Source organism: Marmota monax, unplaced genomic scaffold (assembly GCF_021218885.2).
Source record: "Marmota monax isolate L192 unplaced genomic scaffold, Marmota_monax_Labrador192_F-V1.1 WCK01_AAM20220418_F8-fsc00001, whole genome shotgun sequence".
NCBI classification, from domain to species: domain Eukaryota; kingdom Metazoa; phylum Chordata; class Mammalia; order Rodentia; family Sciuridae; genus Marmota; species Marmota monax.
This window is the reverse complement of record NW_026693777.1, coordinates 58,562,940-58,584,421: the sequence shown is the minus strand read 5'-3', so window position 1 is coordinate 58,584,421 and position 21,482 is coordinate 58,562,940. Positions and strand designations below refer to the sequence as shown.

The 21,482-nt window shown below is 36.8% G+C and overlaps 1 protein-coding gene across 3 annotated transcripts in view; it reads left to right on the top strand.

Moving 5' to 3' along the window:
* The first annotated feature begins 761 nt into the window (after positions 1-761).
* The window catches only part of Aldh1a2 (aldehyde dehydrogenase 1 family member A2), an 89,500-nt gene continuing 68,779 nt past the window's right edge, over positions 762-21,482 (top strand). The window contains exon 1 of one of the 3 annotated variants that reach the window (XM_046461792.2): positions 762-1,340. In XM_046461792.2, the coding sequence (XP_046317748.1) occupies positions 1,224-1,340 (117 nt within the window). In that variant the 5' untranslated portion in view covers positions 762-1,223. Of the gene's footprint in view, positions 1,341-1,832; positions 2,029-15,284; positions 15,304-21,482 lie in introns of those variants that run through there. The other 2 variants (XM_058584840.1, XM_046461793.1) reach the window with 2 other exon arrangements.

The following is a 21,482-nucleotide window of genomic DNA, read 5'->3' as shown; positions in this document are numbered from 1 at the left end:
CTATTTTGTATTTTATTTAGAGACAGGGTTTCACTGAATTGCTTAGCGCCACGCTTTTGCTGAGGCTGGCTTTCAATTCATGATCCTCCTGCCTCAGCCTCCTGAGCCTCTGGGATTATAGGCTTGCGCCACAGCAACCGGCTCTCTTGAGTTCTTGATTTGCACATATATGCTGACCCACAAACCAGAAGGTAGCTTGTTGGACTACAGAAAAAAATTAGGAGTTATGGAGATGGACGCTCAACCCGGAAGAGCAGTGCAGGGACAGATCCAAGGCATGAGAGGCTGAAGTTGTTATCCGGAGAACAAGGGACCCCCACCCCCAGGTGTTTTGGGGTGTTTTTGGGGAGAGGAACGGAAAGGGGTAGAGGAGGATATGGAGAGATAAAGTAGCCCATGGCACAACGCAACAACTCAAGAGCTTCAGGACCCAAGCCCACTCCTCCAGCCACAGCGCAGGCGCCCGGACCGGTCCCTGCCGGCAGAGGGCAGCAATCAGGCGGGAGAAGCAGCGTGAGGAGGGCCACGAAGCGCCACTGGCTCGCAAAGGTTCTCATTCCGAATGTGGGGCGCACCCATCACTACCCCTCCGTAGCCCTCTGCCCACCGCGCACCCTGACAAGTGTAGGCGAGGGGGTCGCTGCCGAGAGCACCGCGCCCCTTCCCCTGGGAGGAGAACCGAGGGCGTTCCCCTATCCCAACCACAGGGGAACTGGTGTTCGGCCGGCCCAGGGAGGGAGAGGGAGGGATCTGGCCCTCGGGTGTCACCCTCCACGTCCTGGCTCTCTCGCTGACACCCCTTAGGCTCCCCTGCCCCGCTTCCGGGGGCCACGACCCCCAGCCTGACTCGGGCCAAGGTACGGTTCCTTCGGACGCTGAGGGGACGGTCGGGAGACGGTCCAGTGACAGAGCCCCGAGCAAATTCGCAGTCTGGCCGTCGACGACGGCGGCCGTGTGGGCGTGGAGCGAGCCCCGCAGACCCCGGCGAGGGCGCACTGGATGGTGGGCGCGGGCCGCGCGGCCCGGGCTTTATGTAAATCGGGGCTGCGCCTGGGCTCCTAGGTAGGATGGACCAGCCCCCCGCGCCTCGGCCCTCACGTCCAATAAGAAGAGTCCCAGCTTGACACCTGCCTATATACAGGCGAGCGCGCCCCCGGCCCGCGGACCGCGCGCACAGCCCGCACAGCCCACGCCGCGGGCGAGAGACACTTGGGCCCGCCACCATGACTTCCAGTAAGATCGAGATGCCCGGCGAGGTGAAGGCCGACCCCGCCGCGCTCATGGCGTCCCTGCACCTCCTGCCGTCGCCCACGCCCAACCTCGAAATCAAGTACACCAAGGTAAGCGCCCACGGCCCACGGAGGATTTCTAGAAACTTCCTTCCTCATCAGGCTCTCCAGGGGGCGAGGGCCGGGGTCTCTGGGGCAAGCCTGCCGTCCTGAGCTGCAGCGGACGCCCTGTCTATCTCCGCGGTGGTGGCTTTTGAAGTCCCGCCGTGTCTTGGGACGCGTCGGGGACTAGCCTAAAGGCAGCGCTCGCTGAAGGGCTCAACGGCTCTGCCCCAGACCGCGGGGAAGGCGTCGGAAACCTCCCGGTTTCCGCAGAGGAGACCCGAGCTCCCGCCGGATCGCCGCGTAGCCCGGCCATCGCTTCGCGGTCCTCGCTCCCAGCCGCCCGGCAGGTCCTCGGAGCCCGGACCGAGCGGAGCGCTTTTCCAGTAGGAAATGGTCAGATCTCCGGCACTCTGGCCGGTGTGTGACAAATTTCACGGGAACCTGGCTGATAAAAAGCACAGCGAGAGCCAGTGTCAGGATTTCATTTGAGTTTTGTAAGCAGTGTGACTTTTTTCCTGGGAAACTTGAAGAAGCTTTATATTTGTGCAAGTTTTCGGGTTTGCGTTTCTACTGAAAACTTTTTTTAAAACGAACTTTGACATTTTTTTGGTTTTGACAAACAGGAATTTTGTTGTTGCCTTGCATTTTAAAAAACACACCACACACATATATAAATGTGCGTCTGCTACCTAATGTAAGTTGACTTTACTTTCTTTCCACAAATTCGTCATAGAAAAAAAATGAATCACATATATATATATATATATATATATATATATATATATATATATATATATATGAAGCGGGGAATTGTAATGTTATAGCTTGGTGGGGTTCGGATAGATGGGATTTAGACCCACATTTCTTGGAGTTCACTTTACAGTTCTTATTTGATTTTCTATTACCGTCGCACACTTCTTGCAATTAACTTAAACCTATGTGTGTACTCACAATATCGCTAAAGTTGTATTCCATCATGCTTATTACAAGATCCACTACGCTTTGTAGAGAAGTTAAATTGTTTGATTCTTGGCTTAATGGCTGAAAAGAGAAATACCCCAAACCATCACAATATTGAAATTTTACATGGATTGAGTTTAGGATACTATCTGGATGATTCGTGTTTTGAATGTCGATTTAGATGGATTTAATGTACCTGCTAGCTCTTTTAGAGGGTGTGACAAATTTTTGAAGGCCATTTTAATGAGAGGTCGTTAATGGTTATGGCCCTTAGGCATTGTTTGCATAACAATAGTGCCAATGTGGGGCACCTCTTCGGTCTTAGGAACAAGCAGGGAAAGCATGCAGCATAAAAGTTTTGTTTTATGAGGGTCTCTAACCTCTCCAGCGGCTCTTCAGAGGTCTTAAAATGCAAGACCTACACATTTGAGAAAGGACCCAACCCTCAGATTTGGGAGGGTTGTTTAGTCTTAACTTTTGAACAGAATAGCAGCCTCTGAAAGTGGTTTTAGGTCTGCAGTAGGTATCTTTTTCAGAATTTAATTTGGAAACTCTTCCAGTTCTCTTTTCTCTAACTACCCCCTCTCTTTTCTCTCTTGTTCTCCCCAGTAGGAAAGACAACTGATTTATAGCTAATTGGAGCCTTTAATGTGGAGTCTTTTAGTTGGGGGAAGACTTTTAGTCAGTATCCACTTTCCCACTTATTACAAAGAAAAACAATCAGAAATGAAATAATGGATTGTAACTTGATTCTTTAATTTGAGGGGAGGAGGCACCTTATTTTTGCCTTGACAAACAACCCTCATAAACATTGAGCAACACTAATCTAAAGGGGAGCTCTTTCCACAAAAACTTGTAAACCGAACATTCCCAGCAGCTTTCCTCCTCAGCTCTTTAGTGAGAATTCTAAATTTTCTAAGACAAGCAGTTTTATGTTTTATTTTTAACATGAAGAGCAGAGGTTGATCCTTAGGTAAGCCCAAGGTGATCGCCCCCCCCCCACACACACTTAAAAAGAAAACAACGTTAATGAAGAGTTTCTTTTTAAAATCACTTAGGATCATAAATGAGGGAAATTATCTTTTTAGTTTCAAACAGAAGAATAAAGAAGGTAGAATGCATAGTTATGTCCTTTAGCAGTGATACTATATTCATTAGAAAATTTGAAACACGTAATGGGTTAAAATATGCTTTAGGGACTGTTGAAAAGCATATATAAAACAAACACAATATTCACATAAGTTAATAGTTCTTTAAGACAAGCAGATATATCATTAATTAATCATTTTTATCTTGTTAAACGAATACAGTTTTACTGAGGGCTATTACAATATGATTTTTCTGTATGATTTTGCAATGTCATTTGAGGATAAACATAGAGTTAATACTTAGATATAGTCAGATTATGAGAATTTCAAGTAGCATATACTTAGAATATTTTGCACTTGTGATCTTGGATATTTCTGCTTTTTTAAAGCTATTTTCTTTCTTCTGAAAGAATTTGTACCTTTTGAAAAGTTTTAATTTTTAAAGTTACTACCTTTGCCTGTCACAGGTCCAGTAGAAATGCTATAGAATTAAAGTTCAGTCCTCAAGCATGCCCAAAAGGCTAAACTCCTAGCTCTGTGTTGACTTTCAGGCAATTATATTCTGTTTTTAAAATAATCTTACTGCTCTGAAGTTCCAGTATCCGTACTAGATTAATTATCGATAGCAATGTCTCTTTTGGAATATGCTTGTTTCTCTTTCCCTAATACAGCAAGCTAGACCCCACATTTTTAAAATGATTTCTTATTAATGAATGTCTTTTCATTAAAACTCCCAGCCAAGAAAGAGTGATAACTGGCATGAAGTGTCAAGGGCACCAATTTGGAGCCACTTTCTTGCTTATATCTCAAAAGACTGCTAAACAGCTAGCATAGGATTCTGATTGCTTTTAGCTAAGCTATTATGAATTAAAGTTTTTCTGAGTTGTTTCTGTTTTATCAGTCTGGTTTTGTATGGCTGATCATATTATAGGAATACACAACGTTGTAGAATCAAAGCTCAGAGCTTTACAGACTGCCCCTGACTGCAGGGAGAACCTTTCCAGATTCCCAGGTTTTTGAAATATTCCTCTACTTTTCCACTTATATGTTGACTCCATCTTCTCTTCTTGGCTCTAGGAGAATCCTCCCTATTCCTGCCCCCACATATAAGTGTGCTTACTTTCTGTTGGTTGCTTTTTCAGTGAGAATTTATGCCCATAAATAACAGTGATAAAAAGAGTTACATGTTCTTCCAGTGTCTGATGCTGTGGGCAGCTAGAACAGAGGCAGGAAGGGGAATATTTTTGATTACTGACCTGCTACACTAGAAGAGAAAAAATGCAATCAACTGGAAAAATCAGAACTAATATGTGTTGTGTGCCTACTATTTATTCATTTAGCAATTTTTTATTAAACACATACTGTTTTCTGAGGTCAATCTCAATTCAATTCAAAGGGTATTTGAATGACCATGTTCCTAACAATGATACTTTTAACTGTTCTAGTTGGATCATGGAAACATCTGACCTTCTAGGAGCTTAGGATCTTATGAGAAAGATTGAGTGCCAAATATTGGTTGCCAGTATGGCAGTAGTTCAGTTGATCAATGTAATAATAAAATAGTAATAATACTTATAATGTCACATTTTTATAGGAACTTGTAAGACTTAATGATTTATCTAGTGCTTTCATTTAAATCTTATTTAATTCTTGCAAAACCTTTCAAAGGAAAGAAATAAATAGGAAAAAAAGGTAAGAGAGATTTGCCCTTGACTTTTAAAAATTGATAAAGTATTCCTTATCATACACTTTGCTTTTCTTAAGTATGTGACACATTTTTTGAGAGTTTAAGTCTTTATTTGTGTGTGTGTGTGTGTGTTGCTTCTAATGCAGTCCTGGAATATGAAGTTGGTCTGTTCTTCTTAAAGAGTCACCTTTTGTGACTTTTAAGCTCTCGACTTTAAATTACTAGTTTTTTAAATTTTTTCTATGAATTGTTCTGGTTCTGGGTAAAATTCTTACCTATTTCACGAATGATTTCTTTTAAATAGGTGTGTATCTAGTTCAATGTAAACCTTTACTTGAGATTGTTTGTTTTTGATCATAAATTATCAATCAAACTGCATGTTTATAGAGGATTTGGGCTTTTTAAAAAACACTTTTTTTGTTAACTATACAACTTTTTGCTATATATTATCACCATTTAACCCAGGGAAGCTAAAACAACTTCATCATAGGACTTGGATTTAGATAACTTAATCTAAATATCTAAGTTAACCTTAGATAACTTAGGTCCTCCTGCCCTCATGCCTATTACTACATGGCTTTGTGTAACCACATGTAATTATGGTTTCTGGAGATTTTCTTTGTCCTTTATTTCTATAAAGAAAAAAGGGGGGAGAGGATGATAGCTTTTCTATTTCAGAGTAAAAGATTCTCCACTACCTGTTCTGTGAGGTTTGACTTTCTCATAGCCAGAATTAAGAAAAGTTGGACATGAAGAATCTCTCTGACCTCAGTGAAGGATAATGATCATGATCAAACCAGTAAGCATTTCAGAACTCACACACAATCCCCAATTGTGAGTTTCTTAATTTAATAATGAAATACAAATACTAATGTGTGTTTTGTCTTTTTAGTTGTCTTACTTATAGTTTGCAAGGGCCAGAAAACCACAGACTGTTTGTCTGGTTTTGCCACATCTATTCAATTACATATCGACTATAGCTGCTTTGAGACTACAATGGCAGAGTCAAGTAGTTTCAGCAGAGACCATATAGCCCACATTTTAGAAAAAAAAAAAATGTATGAGCCCTTGACTCCAAGTTAAAACAGACCTTTGATCAAATCCTGGTAAAAAATGTACTTACCATTATGTGGACAGTTAACATTTATTCAACTTATGGTGCCAGGTATGGTTCTAGGCTCTGGGGTTGTGGTAGTCAAAAGTATGTTAAGTTTCTTCACTGAGTTTCAATTTTTACATGTGTCAAAATTTAGATTAATAACACCTACCTTATGAAGTTATTATCAGGACTAAATGAGAAAGTTGTGTGAAAGTAAGTGGCATACAGTGATAATCACCCAATATTAGTTCTGTTGCATTTTTATAAAGTGATGATTATATTTGGATTATTATAATATTTGAGGTTACAAATTGATGGGATTCCATTTTTAAGAGACCCGAAATGTGTGATTAATAAAGTTTTATAAAACAAGCTATTGTTTACTATTTTGATTACTCATAAGAGTTTAATATTCTGGGTAACCATGGAATCCTTATGTGTTTGTAATACATTTTTACCAAGTGGGACACCCTGCATATTTCTTCATTAAGTTCTTGTTTTCACTAAAAAGTCATTAAACCAGACAGTTGTTCATCCAGTATTTTAATAACAAATTAGTTATCTGATGTACCAAAATTTAGCATTAATATACCTCAGTATGCCCAATTAACTGAACATAAACACCAGGTTGGAAATAGATACTTCCAGTATTTTAAGTAGTTTGAACAAAGATATTGCCATGTTACTAGTACTTAAACCTGAGGTGTGTAGCAACATATGAGGACATTTTCATATGGTGAATACCTTCTGGCAGTGGGAATGTGTCTTGGTTTATATAATTTAAAAGTGAAGAAACTTGTTCTGACTCCCCAAGATAATGCATGGAATTTGGGGGACAGTCACCTTCCAGAAAGTAAAAGCACCAGGCAGAAACTATTTTAAAAATCTTCCTAGCATTTGCTTCCTTCCTTTATTTGCTGTGACAGGTCATTTCAAAGACATTCATTTCCTCTCAAGACACCAAATCGAATGTACATAAAGTTGATCGCCATAATGTCATCTTGGTTAATTTTTAATTGCCTTTCAGACATATTCTCGAGTTCTAGTCTATTTAACTTTTCAAATATATGACATTATCCAAATTGGAAATTTCCCATCTGTGGCATGTCTTTATTACTTGTTTGGCTTACTTAATATTGAGTTATGTTTAAACTATTTCCTTTCTAAATCTTAACTCTTACGACTTTATTTACAGCAAACCTCTGTTGCATCACTTAATTTGAAAACACTTCCAGGCTTTGAAAATTCCAATTGGAATAATAATTGGGTAATTTTAACACCCTGGCTTCTTCTAGGCTCTCAACACTTCCCTGGGGCTAAACACGGGGGTTAATTGAGCTCTGTACAATGTGGTTAAAAATTATAATGTCTGGGAGTGAACGTTCTGAATTTTATTCTAGAAGGAAGCCTTCCTTTAACTTCAGTTCAGCCCTGTTACCTGCAGAAGAAGGTACTGTTCTACTTTCTTTTCTCCTCACTGTCTGATTTTTGGAGAGCCAAAGTAGCAATTTCTTTATCCCTAGATCTCTGGAAAGATAAAACTTATTTTCCAGGTGAAACTGGGAATTGAGAGACAGAGAAACAGTTCTCTCATTTGTAAGAATTCAGTATATCATGGGTATGGAAATTCCTTCCAATCTTGATTATAAAAGATAGGGAAAATTTTCAAAATAATTAAAAATTACATTTTTATATTTTCTCATTCATCTTGCCTAAGCCTACTGATTTCAAGGCCAGTGGTTCAAGTTTTTTCGCTCCATGTCATTTCTAGGGATTTCCTAAAATTTAAACTTAGAAAGTGGTATAGGTTGTGTGGCTGTTCATATAAGTAGAATGGAACTACTTTCAGGCAAATGAATTGGCCAAATACTATGAAGTTAGCAAACCTGCTAATAGGCAAAAATAACCTGTTTCCTCTTCCTCCCAGCCTCACTACTATACTTATATCAAATCTATAGACTGGATATGATCATGGAAATTTTAGTGTATGGAGGAAGAGAGGAAATAGGACAACTTTGGAAAGATGAAATATGAAGAATTATTAAGTATTATTTTCAATTAGATCAATTTAAAATATTATTTTCATAGATGTGAAAATTGGTCTTCTGCCTTGGATTCAATGTGTGAAACTTACTCTTTGGTTAAATTCCCTAGAAAACCTGAAACCTGGGATTCTGTCTCATCTATATTTTAGAATCTGATATCCAGTGTACCATATAACTTGATTTTCTTAGAGAAGATTATCTAATTGTATTATCTCAGGGCCAATTTTATTTTTAGCAGCCACTGTTTTGCTTACCTAAATTTATTTGCTTATTAACATTCATTAAGACCTCGTAGAAAGCATTGGTACTCACTGTCTAGCACCAAAAGATACATAGAGACAGTTCCTTCTAGGAGGAGACTGAAGAGAATTCCCATTTGGGCATGAGGTGAAGATAGGCCCCCAAGAAACTGTTGTACATGATTGAAGGTGCTAAATACTTGACATAAATCAGTTAAACTGGGAGGATTCAGAAGATAAGGAGACATTTCATATGTGGCATGTGATCAGTGCACTGTATTGTAACACATTTGTTAGGAAATGAATTATTTTTATGTAAATTTTTTAAATTTATATATGACAGCAGAATGCATTACAATTCTTACTACGTATATAGAGCACAATTTCTTCATATCTCTGGTTGTATACATAGTATATTCACACCAATTCATGCCTTCATAGATGTACTTTGGATAGTAATGATCATCACATTCCCCCATCATTTTAATCATACAGAAAAGTTTGGACAATGATACAACAAATGTATGTAACTATACCCAGATTTGTTAGTTCTTAACATTTTACACAACAGATGGGATTACCCCAGTGTAAGGTAAACTATCAGAAGTCAAAAATTCATTTAATCCAACCTACCCAACATCCTACCTTAGCAACACAGTGCACTGTGGAGTATGGGTTGTTTACCATTATCACGGGGATGACTGGAAATTGCTGCTGTTGCCCAGTATCACCTGTGAGTATCATACCACACATCGCCAACCTGGAAAAAGATAAAAATTTGAAGTGTAGTTTCTGTTTCTGTTTTTGTTTTTGTTTTTTCTTAGACTGGGGATTGAACCCATGGGCGCTCGCTCTATCACTGAACCAGATTCCCAGCCCTGTTTTGTATTTTATTTTGCTGAGTTGCTTAGGGCCTGACTAAGTTGCTGAGACTGGATTTGAATTTGATATCCTCATGTCTCAGCCTCACAAACTGCTGGGATTACAGGCGTGCACCACCACACCTGGCTTGAAGTGTAGTTTCTACTGCATATTTATTGAAAAAGCATAGGTCAAACCAACATAAGTTGGGAACCATCTGCATTACTTTTAATTTTTTAAAAGAATTACAATGAAACCCTCCTACAAGCTCTTCCTGTTGCTTCTTCCTTCTCACTATTCTTAGAGGCATTTATGTTTCTCATAGGTATATGTATCTGTACATGTATAAGTATCCATAAATAATAAATGCTGTTGTTATTCACACTAAAATATACACCATGCTGTATATATCTTTCTGCAATGTGTTTTGTTTTGCTTAGCATCAAATTTCCAGGATTCGTTCATGTAGTTGGATATACCCCCAACTCATTTATTGCAACATTGCATATTATTTTATTCCTTGACAGTTTCCCAATTTTTTTATTCATTCTATTATTGACATTTAAGATACTCAGTATTTTGCTGTTAGAATCATGTGTAACAGCATTTACATTTAACATTTCCAAATGTGTCTCCTTATAATATGCCTGGTGAGAGAGCTTCTAGAATATATACTTATAAGTGATATTGCTGGCTCATAGAGGATGTGTATCTACAACTTAATTAGGGCTTGCCACATTTCTGTGCAAGATGATTATACTAGTTTCTATCCACTCTACCCGTCTACCACATTCCCCATTACTCCGTATCTCACTTATACTTGGAATTTCATAATTTTGCCAATTTGATGTGTTAAATGGTGTCTCTCTGCTGCTTTAATTTGCATTTCCTTGATTTCTTGTGAGAATGAGCATCTTTTCATGTTTACCAGCCATTTTGGCTTTCCTCCTTTGTGAACTGGCTAGTTTATCATTTGCTTATTTTTCTGTGTATATGTGCTTGCTGATTTGTAGTAATGTATTTGGAAGTGTAATTCTTTGTTAGATATGTACTACACAAACATTTTCTTCCCCATTGTACTTTTTTCTCCTTCCTTCCTTCCTTCCTCCCAAGCCCCCGCCCCTTCTCTCTTTGGTGTAATTGTCATACAGTTTTAAATGCAAATGAAGAGGAACTTTTCTTTGTTTACTGTTTAAGAAAATTCTAAGTTCTTACATTGTTCTGAAAGTTTTATTTCATTTTTATTATTTAAAATTTGGCTTTTTGCATTTGTGTCTTATCTTTCCTGGAATTGGTATTTGCTTATATATAAGGGTAGACAAATCTGAAGGACAAATGATTTAACGTAGAGGAAAGGCAAATGATATTAATGTGTAAGGAATTGTTTTAAATTGTATTCTGTGCTATCTTGGGGTAAGACTAAGAGGTCAAGAATGTGTGGTCTTCTTTCTCTAAGTCTGATCTTCTCCTTAATGGGAAAATATAAGAAATTAATTCTACTCTGATGTCCAATTTTAATACATGTTGGTTTCCCTATACTAAGGACACAAGTGCGTTTCATAAGTCTACCTATTAGGGGCCATTGTACAAAACTCTGTCATTATTATTATTAAATTCATATCAAGATTTTATTTCTCTACTTTTCTTATAACACTTAAAACTGTGTTTGAATGTTAACTACTGTTGCACTAAGACCCGCTGTCTCTTGCATGCATGCGTGCACACATGAGTGAACACACACACACACACACACACCCCGCTGCCATTTATGGAAGGCCAAGGTAAATAAATGAGTTCTTCAATATGTGTTGTTTGTTTATAGGAGAAAACATGTATAGATAACAATTTGAAAAATAATTGCTAATAGGAAAACCTTTTTCTTGAATAACTAATTCAATACTGTGATTTATCCTGTTAGTGTAAAGAATTTTAATTATTCCTTAGTACCAACTTGAAAATAACATTTTAGCACTTCACATTTTGTTAATACTTGAGCTTATGTTTTAAAGTTAAAGCTGGTGTTACACATTTACCTTTGTATTTGGGTTTTATAAGTGATTTGATTCATGTGTGTATGCCTTAGATTCTAAAGAAGCTGTTGTAGAAGCTGTTACATGTATGCCTTGACACTGAATTCAGCCCTTCTGTTTGTGTTCCTATATATGTAATACCTAACAAAATTGTCTGCATAACTTACTTTTGATAATGAACTTGAATTCTTCGAGAAACAGTATTATTTGTTTGCCCTTTTAAATGATACAATTTTTGCTTCTACATTATATTTTTCTTTCACTAGATTATAAACTTTAATGCATCTTGGCCTTTCTGAAGCATCTGGCTCAGTCTATAGTATAGATATTTCAGAAATGTTTGTTGAACCCTTCCTGTATTTTAAAAAATTTTTTTAGTTGTAGATGGACACAATATCTTCATTTTATTTATTTATTTATTTTATGTGATGCTGAGGATCGAACTCAGTGCCTCAAGCATTTGAGGCAGGCGCTCAACCACTGAGCTACAACCCCAGCCCACTTCCTGTATTTTACTATTATAGATAGCTATTAATAGGTACAGCTTTTTAAAAATGTAGTATTGAAAGTGCTTTTCACATATGACTAGTACTTAATTCTTTGGCAACCCTATGATGTGAACATAGTATTATTTTTTTCTTTTGTAAGTAAGAAAATCAAGAATATTAAAATTAAATAAAATTTCCAGTCTCAGTAACAATAGTGGGTGGAAATTTCAGGACTCAGTTCTCTTCTATTTCTGCTTATAACATCAAGAACAAACACAAGAACCACAAAAAGCCAATTAATTTGAACTATCAGTTCTACTGAGTGTTTTAATATGATGCACCAAACTCAGTTCTTTGACCACAAATCCCAAATTTAAATTTAGTTAATATTGTCTATAGCTCCCATTAGCAATAATTTTAACCATAAAAAAATGGAGGAGGAAATGGATTGAGACAATTTGACATTTTAGATATGAATCACCTGGGTAAATGTAATTTTTTAGACTTTGGTAAAAGGCTGTTTGTGGAGTGTCATTAATTGAATACACAGGCCCCTTAATAACCCGTTTGCTTGTTTTTCATTTGAAAAGTGTTTTTTACTTTTATTATGGTTATTAAGATTCATTTGGGAGTGAGAATGTTTGATTAACATTGAATGTTACTATATAGTTCATCTTTTGTCTAATCCCCCCATATGCCATCATTTTGGGTATTTGTCTATAATCTATAACAGAGAGACACTTCTTGCAGGAAGACTTGGTTGGATATATTGCATTTCACTTGTTATGAACAATCATCTCTTAAAATCATTTCAGATCTATTCACTACATATAGCCTCAGTAGGAATGCAGAATACAGAAATTCATGTAGTATCCAAACTTTTAAAATAGAGTTAGTGATAAAGCGAGGAGGTAGCTGGGGTACAAGATTAAGGTTTCATTGTAAATGACTCAAAATCCTACCCCCAAACTGCTGACAGGTTGTCTTTTTTAAGTTAGTCTTCAGATTTCTCTGTCTTCACTTTTAGAAAACATACTTCTCTTTCTCCTTTATTTCCCAGGCAGACTTGCCATTTCTTCTTACCTTTTTTATATCCTTTTTATTCTTAGCCACTTGTGTTTCTTTTTTGCTTCCCTAAGTGTTTCTCTCAGAACAGGCCCTTGATGACTTTCATCCTCTGGATAGACTCATTTACCTGTTTTCATAAATTGTTTGTTATGCCTGGGAATCTTTGTGGTCTTCTCCAGCTGTTGGCCTAACCAGTCCTTAGGGAGCCCAGAAGCAGTGAACCTGGAATAACCACATTTGACTTCTGTTAGCCCTCTTGAGAATTTAGTAATTACTTAATGGATTGAATTGGTGACATATACTATTCCAGATAACAGCCTGGGTTGCATTAAATTAACCTTCACAAATGGGTATTTATTGGTATACTCTTAAAGACTACATGTGTTGGCTATAATTGCTCTTCCATGTTTCTCCATGCAGATAAGTATTTGTACTGAGTGAAAAATTTCTCAGATTAAAGCTTGGGTGGTAGTTTAGTCACTTAGTGATGTGTGTCATTGTAGTCAGTACATTGAGCATAAATCCTGTCTTGTAAACAGCAGGGAGAAGACTGATGAGGTTTGCTCACATTCTGGTATCATTACCAGGATTTCCAACAGAGAAAAAGAAGGCTTAGAAAAGAAATGTACAAAATTTTTGGAACTCTTAATGATCTTAATTAAGGAAGACTATTGCTCACTCTTTACATAGACATGGATAAATAAATATGGGTATATAAACTGCATTAAACAACAAAAACCAAACATTTTGCTTTTAATCAATACATAGTTTTATGGAGAGATAATGTGGATCTTTTTTTATGCTTCTGAGTGGCATGAAGGGGAAGACTTTTGAGATAGTGCAGCTATTAAAATGAGACCAAGCATACTTATTGCTTTCATGGAACTCCTTATCATTTCATCCAACTAAAATTTTACACCAACTTTAGTCTTACAATTTTTGATATTTCTGATGTCATTTTTATTGTGACAAACACATGATTTGCAAACACAGCAAATCTATCATGAGAAATCTTTTAAATGTAATATTTTATATTTATTTCAAATACTTATTTTTATTATTTCTATTAAATATTGTGTGTGTTTGAAAGTCACATCAAGGGGTAAAATTATAGCTAGTTTTCTTCCTGTACTTGAATTTGTATGAGAGCCAGTATCATGGCTGCTTTGACATGTGTGGTCCATACATCTTTTGTGTTTGAATGAAAGAGAATATGAATACATACTAGAAAATAATACTTTGATTCCATTTGTGTAGTTACTAATTAGATAAAATTCTAGAATTAGAAAGTGAATCCCAGTGTGAAATGTTTTGGAATAACTTGCTTCCTTTTATGAACCTACTTTAAAGAAAGTGTGCACACAGTATAGGATAGAAAACTCTCCTCCACTTTCACTCACTTGCTTTTCCTTTGAAAAAGAAAACCCTTGGGGTGCATTGTAGAGTAGAACAAGACAGTAAAGTGGGCATTAGAAGACAAGTGTTCTGACCCCATCTCTGCTGCTTCTGTCTGCTCATTTAGCAGTTCCTTATATAATAAGTATTTATTGAATTAATGAATGAGAAAAATCACTTGATTGCTCAATTGATTGTGTCTTCTATATGAGGCCCTGGGGATATGAAAATGCTTTGTAATACAGAAAAGGCACTTAAGTTCCCTGGACAGAAGTTTTATTACTTACAAAATGAGATGATGGAATGAGATGCGTATTTATTCATGCACCCTACTTATAAAAGGGATTGGATTAGAAAAGCTGTAAGATTTCTCTACGTCACCCCCACTCTTTAGAACTCTTAATTCTCTGGATTCCACATCTGTTTTTATGAAGACAGTGTTGAACTTGTTTGAATATTTAGCTGTAGTCCTTCTGGGATCCAAAATTTGTACTCATAACAATTTTGTTAAAAATATTTTCTCAGGGATGTGCTGATAATTAGCAAAGGGTGGTCTATGGAATTCTCTGTTAATGACTGTCCTTGTATACATGAATGGTTAGCAGTGTTGAAAAGATCCACAGGAAATCAAAATCAAAATGTTTCATGTTTTGCTAAACTTTTAGTACTAGAAATTAGAACAATGACTCCCAAAAGAATTCCTTCTTTAAGTGTTAGGAAAAACTGATTGTAATATTTGGTGATAGTGGTGGAAAGAAAAGGCTTGTTGACATTTCTCCTCCAAGCCATTGCAACAGCCTTTTTGCCAGGCTAAGCTCATGAAGACCACAGAGGCTTGGAAAATTCTGAGGCAAGGGAACTTGTCAGAAGCTTACGGCTTTTCACTCAGGTCTAATAGAGACTTAGCACTTGGCAGGTCAGTGCCACTGCTATTTGTCTCTGACCGAAGAGATCTGGAGTTCTTCACATCAAAACCACATCTTGCTGAGCAGAGATCAAACGTAGGAAGGTAAGGATTCTGCCAGTGATTTATCATGCCAGGGAGAGTGATCAGGCCATATGGGGCCACTGCAAATGAAGTTGACATTCCGGCAGTTTCTCATATAGGCCTCTCATGTAGTTATGGCTAGTTTTTCTTGTAGAGGAATTCCGGGTCAAGTGGCAGCTTTCAGTGGTATTTCTTAGCAGGTCTTAGTTCCAGCATGAGGGGTATTTCAAAATGAAGTGCTAGAAAGAGTTTTCTGATGTTTTATTTAAATGGCAAATAGGAATTTCTTGACCAAATACTATATATTAATTTAAGCTTTTCATTTGCTGTCTCTTTTTCCTTTTCTCGGAAGATTCATATTTAAAAAAAAAGGAAGAAGAAGAAAAGAAAAGCAAGAAAGAGATTAAGGTTTCTTGATGTCTACAAAAAAAAATTTAACAACTAATAGATCTGATTTTAAGATAATGAAATGGAGCCCATATGTACAATTAGGCCTTTTATTTCATTTCCACATTTTATTAATTCAGGGGCTTTGTAAATGAATTACTGTAAAATAACAATCCAGTTCCTTTCTGTCTTTTTGTAAAAGCCAAAAACAAAAGAAAGAATTGAATCATTTACATACATACAGGTATAATTATGTTTGAAATTATTACTAAGATCTATGTCAAGGGCAAAAGTTTTTATTTCATCAAAAGAAAAAAAATCCCTCTCTTCACTTCATTATTCTATCAACAACTACATGAAATTAGTATGCTACCTAAAATTCAGCTTGCTTTTTGTTTACTGTCACAAACAAATGTTTGGTCTCCTGTGGAGAAATCACTCATTTATGGTTCAAAGGCCACTTCATCATTAAGATACAAACTGGGGTGTTATGCTTCTCCTTGCATAAGATGTTAGTTTTGCACCATAAATGAGAGATGAAATTCACCTTTAAACATAGTAGTTCAAGACATTAACTTCTAATTCAAATGAAGATGGCAGTTACCCTTTTGGCTTTACTTTTTTGTGATGAGAAAATTTTCCTTGAAACAGGTCTTATCCTGTAAATCAAAATTCACTTGATTTCTTGAGGTATCACTTTTTGTATTCATAAATTGGGAATTATTGTTCTGGTAAAGCACTTTGTAGAAAGTAAATTTAAATGCAGTAATGAAAATAAATTTGTATTGTTTTTCACTTGGCCTTCTTGGAACATTTGTAACATCTATGGAAACCTGATTGGATTACCAGATAAAACCCAGGGTGTTTAGTTAAATTTGAATTTTAAATAAATAAGTAATTTTTTAGTGTAAGCATACCTCATGAGCTCTCAGTGATTTCACACTTACTTAGACTGAAATTTTAATCCTTGTTTTTTTGAAATTCATATTTTAACTAGCATCCTGTATTTTTACTTACTAAAACTGGCAACACTAAATCATTGAACATCAAGGTGGTGAACTTTATCTGTGGCTAGCAAATAAACATCATTTTTATGTAAAAATAATTGGCATTGAAATCCAAGGAAGACCCAAGGAAAGAATTCTTTAAAATCATTGCACTGGAATAATAACTAAGAGTGCAGCAATAGAAAGACTGAAAGACTCCTTTTTTTTTTTTTTTAACCCTACCAATACTATTGAATAAATAGGGCAACTAGGCCCATTATAAAGACAGCTTAATCTCCTAAATGAATTGCTCCAACCTTCTAATTCAAAATCATACAAACAAAAACATTGAGATAAGCTGGGTGCTTTTTCAAATGGGGACCCCTGTGGCTTTGAAAATAAACACTTCAACCTCCTTCCACCCCAACACCCACACCACACCCACTAGCCTTTCTGATGTCCTCTATTTGCAAATGAACAGACTGAATTCTGAGAAAGACAGAAGACTAATTAAACAGAGGGAAGATAGGCAAAGGAACATTTGTTTTCAAGCAGAAGACAAAAAGAAATCATGTTACATTCTGCTTTCTCAAGACTGACAGGAGGGCGTTAAAGCCCTTTCCCTGAGCTTTCTCCTCTCAAAGTACATTTCCCAGGCTACTGCTCAGACCCTCTTTGGGCTAGGCAGCCCTAACATGTTCAAACCAGCTTGTATTAGCCAGTCTTATTGACGTTGTTAGAACAGCGGTGATCAGACATTCTGGGAGAACAGTTGATGTCTTAGATGACCTTCATCTCCACCTTCTTTCTTTTGTTCTTTTGCCCAGTGTGTCTTATAGTTTGGCAAAGGGACCTTGGTAGCAATAGAGAATAATGAATGAAAAAATAACCCACTCCTCCCAGTACTGGTGATTAACTCAGTGCCTCCTCTATGCTAGGTAAGTACTCCACTACTGAGCTACATCCCTAGCCCTGTGATGACTTTTTTAAGATTATACATTGCTTTAAACTGATTGTTTACATTCAGAACCAGAATCAATGAAAAGTCTGAGTATACACTATGCTATGCTTCTCAATTATCTAACACCTTATTTAATCCTTACAATCACTTGGTATTTTGCAATCACATCCTATTTTACAGATGACAAAATTAGGCCACAGAAAATTTAAATGACACACCTCAGTCACACTAGTACTCTTTTTTTTTTTAATATTTGTTTATTTATTTTTTTTAGTTATCGGCGGGCACAACATCTTTGTTTGTATGTGGTTCTGAGGATCGAACCCGGGCTGCACGCATGCCAGGCGAGCGCGCTACCGCTTGAGCCACATCCCCAGCCCACACTAGTACTCTTTATACATGTAAGAAGTTGATCCATTAAGAAATTATGTGAGAGGAATAGAGACAGAACTGAATCTTAGGATCCTTCATCAATTTTTGTGATTAATGAAGACCAAAAAGACCTCTATGAGATCCCATCCAGGTGTTGATAAAACATGGCATGTGACAAAGGGAGGCTTGGAAAATTGGACAGTTTAGGTCTGTTGTAAGAATACCTTGTCATAACTCTTGGAATTATGAATCAAGTGGAACACTAGTTTTGCCTTAAATCTGGATCACAGGTCCCTGGAATTCTCCAGAGCCCTTTACTCTGCATGATCCAAGATAGTGCTGGGTATCTCAAGAAGCCTCAATCTGGGGAAGGGACCAGGCTCCCCTACCTCCCTCCCAGTTTTGAATCCAGCCTTGTTCCCCTAAGGCTGGCCAAACTGTCCTCTGGAGAACATGACTAATGACCTTTTGTCTCTGTATTCTCATTAGTGTCCTTTCACTTTCAGAAACAGAACTTGAGGTTAGAGGGATATGTAAGAAGCTCGGTGAATCTTTACTACCTAACTGCTAATGTCCTTAGTTATTTCTCTTTACAACATGAACACAATTTGTTTTGTTATTGCATATTTGTGTAATGTTTTGGGCATACAACACTTTTAAAATACGCAGCTCCTTATTCTGCTGCAGTCACCTTAGATTAATAATTTAAAGTTGTTTTAAGATGTTGCCTCCAGTTTTTGTTTGTTTGTTTGATCTTGTGCTGAATACATGGGGAGTCCAGTTTGCAATCTTTTCTAGTGACAGCTTTTCCTGCCTTTCAATTTAGGACACAGTGTAAGTGGGATTCAGGACATATAATATTGGTTCCTTTATTTAAAACTGTTAATTGAAAATTAGAATTGAAAAATTAGTCCTTGGCAAAGCTGTCTTTGTAAAGCCATGCTTTCTTTTTTTTGCCAGTGAAAGATTGCATCTATTGAACAAAGGCCGCATCTCTATAATATCAAAACATTGACTTTAAAGTGAAAAATGCAATCAATCATCTAGGTGTTTTTCCTATACAATGCCATTTGGGTGTTTTTTCACTTTTTAGCCAGATGTTTTGGCGTGAAGCAAAGCACAGAATGGAAGTCTATAGAACCACTTTTGCTTTAACTATGTGGATATTTCAAGAGGAAGTTTGTTTCCCTTCCCCATAAATGATCGGAACATTTGCTTTATTATTTTACTTTATATAGGTAGACTCTTAACTAATATAAAATAAGGGGGAGATATTTTTCCTCAGGTAAAAATACCTTTATTGCCTTTGATTACAGGGCACTAATCTTGTAAAGGGAGATAACTACCATGTGACAAGTCTTCAAACTATTATTTTATACATTAAATGAAAAATAATTGAACTTTTTCCTATAAATAGGAAATCAATCTGGCTATTGATTTACCACATGGTATTCACCTATGATGAACCAAAAGCCGTTTAGTGAGAAGCTGAGTATATTTAACTCTCCAAGGCACAATCTACTGCAGGGTTTAATACAAATCATTTGAAGCATTTACTATTAAAAAAACAAAACTTTTTATTACTGAAATAAAACATGGCAGCTTTATGTCAAAGATTCTTTGAGGATAGGAAATTATTTACGCCTAACTCCTATTAATGCCTGCTGCTTTGAGAATTTCCTCGGGTTTAGATTTCCCAATTAGAAAATTCATGGCATCCTCTTTCTGTACTGTGGTCACGGCCACTTTGCTGTGGGATGAAGTGTGCTAAGCCTGATTTGTCCTCAATTAACTGCCTGTTGCAAAAGTGGCCAAGTGATACAGCTTGCATTTCTAAACATCTCTGCTCTCTATTTAACTAACCACTGAGATTTATAAAGCAACCTTCAGTGAATCTGATCCTGTCGACAGCCAATCTAAATTCCTTTTTCTGCCCAACCTCTTTCCCTTGGGATTTAGTTTATTATATCTTTTTAGCATTTACTGCATATTACAAAATTACATAATATTCCTTACTATGTTAGGAAGAAGGAGAAACCAGTTGAAGTCAGAAGACCTTTCTTCAATAAATTTAGAAAAGAGAGAGAAGCTTCTATGTTAGCCAGCTAAACCTTAGGCACATTTACATTCTATTTCACCAGTTGTACAACAGCTGTATAAAGTAGATCAAATTTCTGGTGTTTGTTTGTTTGTTTTGTTTTTGCAAAGAAGGAAACAAAACTCAGAGAGTTTTAGTAGTTCCAGCTTGCCCAGGATTTGTACTAGTGAAAGACTGACGGATTTAAATGGAGATCCTTTGAGTCTTCTCCCTCTGCTCTAAGGTGTTACATAAGGAAGATGAAGGAATACATTCAAGGTTAATCATCTTTGTCCTTAGTGATAATTCCCATTTCTTTGCTTTGTTTTAGATAAAGACACAATCCTCATAACATTTAACTATCACATTTGAGTAAGTTAAGCAACTCTACACTTGTCTTGGCTGGGAACAGACTTGCATATTACCCTGTTATCCTGATAGTCTCTTTTGAAAAAATAAATTTATGCAGACCAGCCCGATTACCTTGAATTTGCTTAAAAAATACCTTCACGATCTTTCCTGGTTTAACTCAGTGACACAACCTTATTCTCCATTCACCAAACTGACCATTTCCCTTGGAGATTATGAGATACCTATTCCTTTATGATTTGGGAAGGGACATTTCTGATTGGCAGAAAGTCTCTGTTGCAGTGGAGCATTGTCCTTGTTAGAATTCTTAAAAGCATTCCATTGAGAAGATGTAATTTCTGAGATAGGAAAATACTATATATGACATTTTCTGCCATATACGGAATCTAAAATGCTATAAAATTTTCTATAAATTCTTACATGAATTATCTCTAATAAAGTGCCATTAATGACTTTTCATTTTGTTTCCCTTAGCTGAAAGAAGAAACTGTGAGCCAAATAGTTGTGTTCATGTTTTAAAGGCTTCAGCATTTGATGTCCTTCTCTTATTCAACCTTGGACACCCAGGTTCTACAGGGAAAGGAGTATATGAAAAAACCCTCAGTTTGATGCAACCAGTTTCTAAATCAGTTAAGGTTGGCCATTCCTTTATTGCTGTGTTCATCTAAAAAAACCAGCCTTTCTGTGGGAAGTCATTAGGATAAATAAGGATTGTTTTTGAAGTGCCCTCCATGAACTCTCAAACAGAGTCCTGTAGTTGTAAGAGCAAAGTATTATTTAAGATGCTTAGAAAAAATAATTTCCTACTTGAAAATAATAGTTTAGCTGCAGTTGTTCTCTGTCAGAGGTTTTTGCTTGTCCACCAAGAGACACTGCAGAACATGTCACAGGACTTCATCTCTAAATAGTGTTGTGTTAGGAATATAAATCAACACTATTTTCCTAACATACTTTGCCCTCAAGAAAGAAAATGAAAAATTTATTCTACTTACCTGTGTTGATTTTACTGAAGAAAAAAGAGACACAGTCAAATTCCTTGTGCTACATA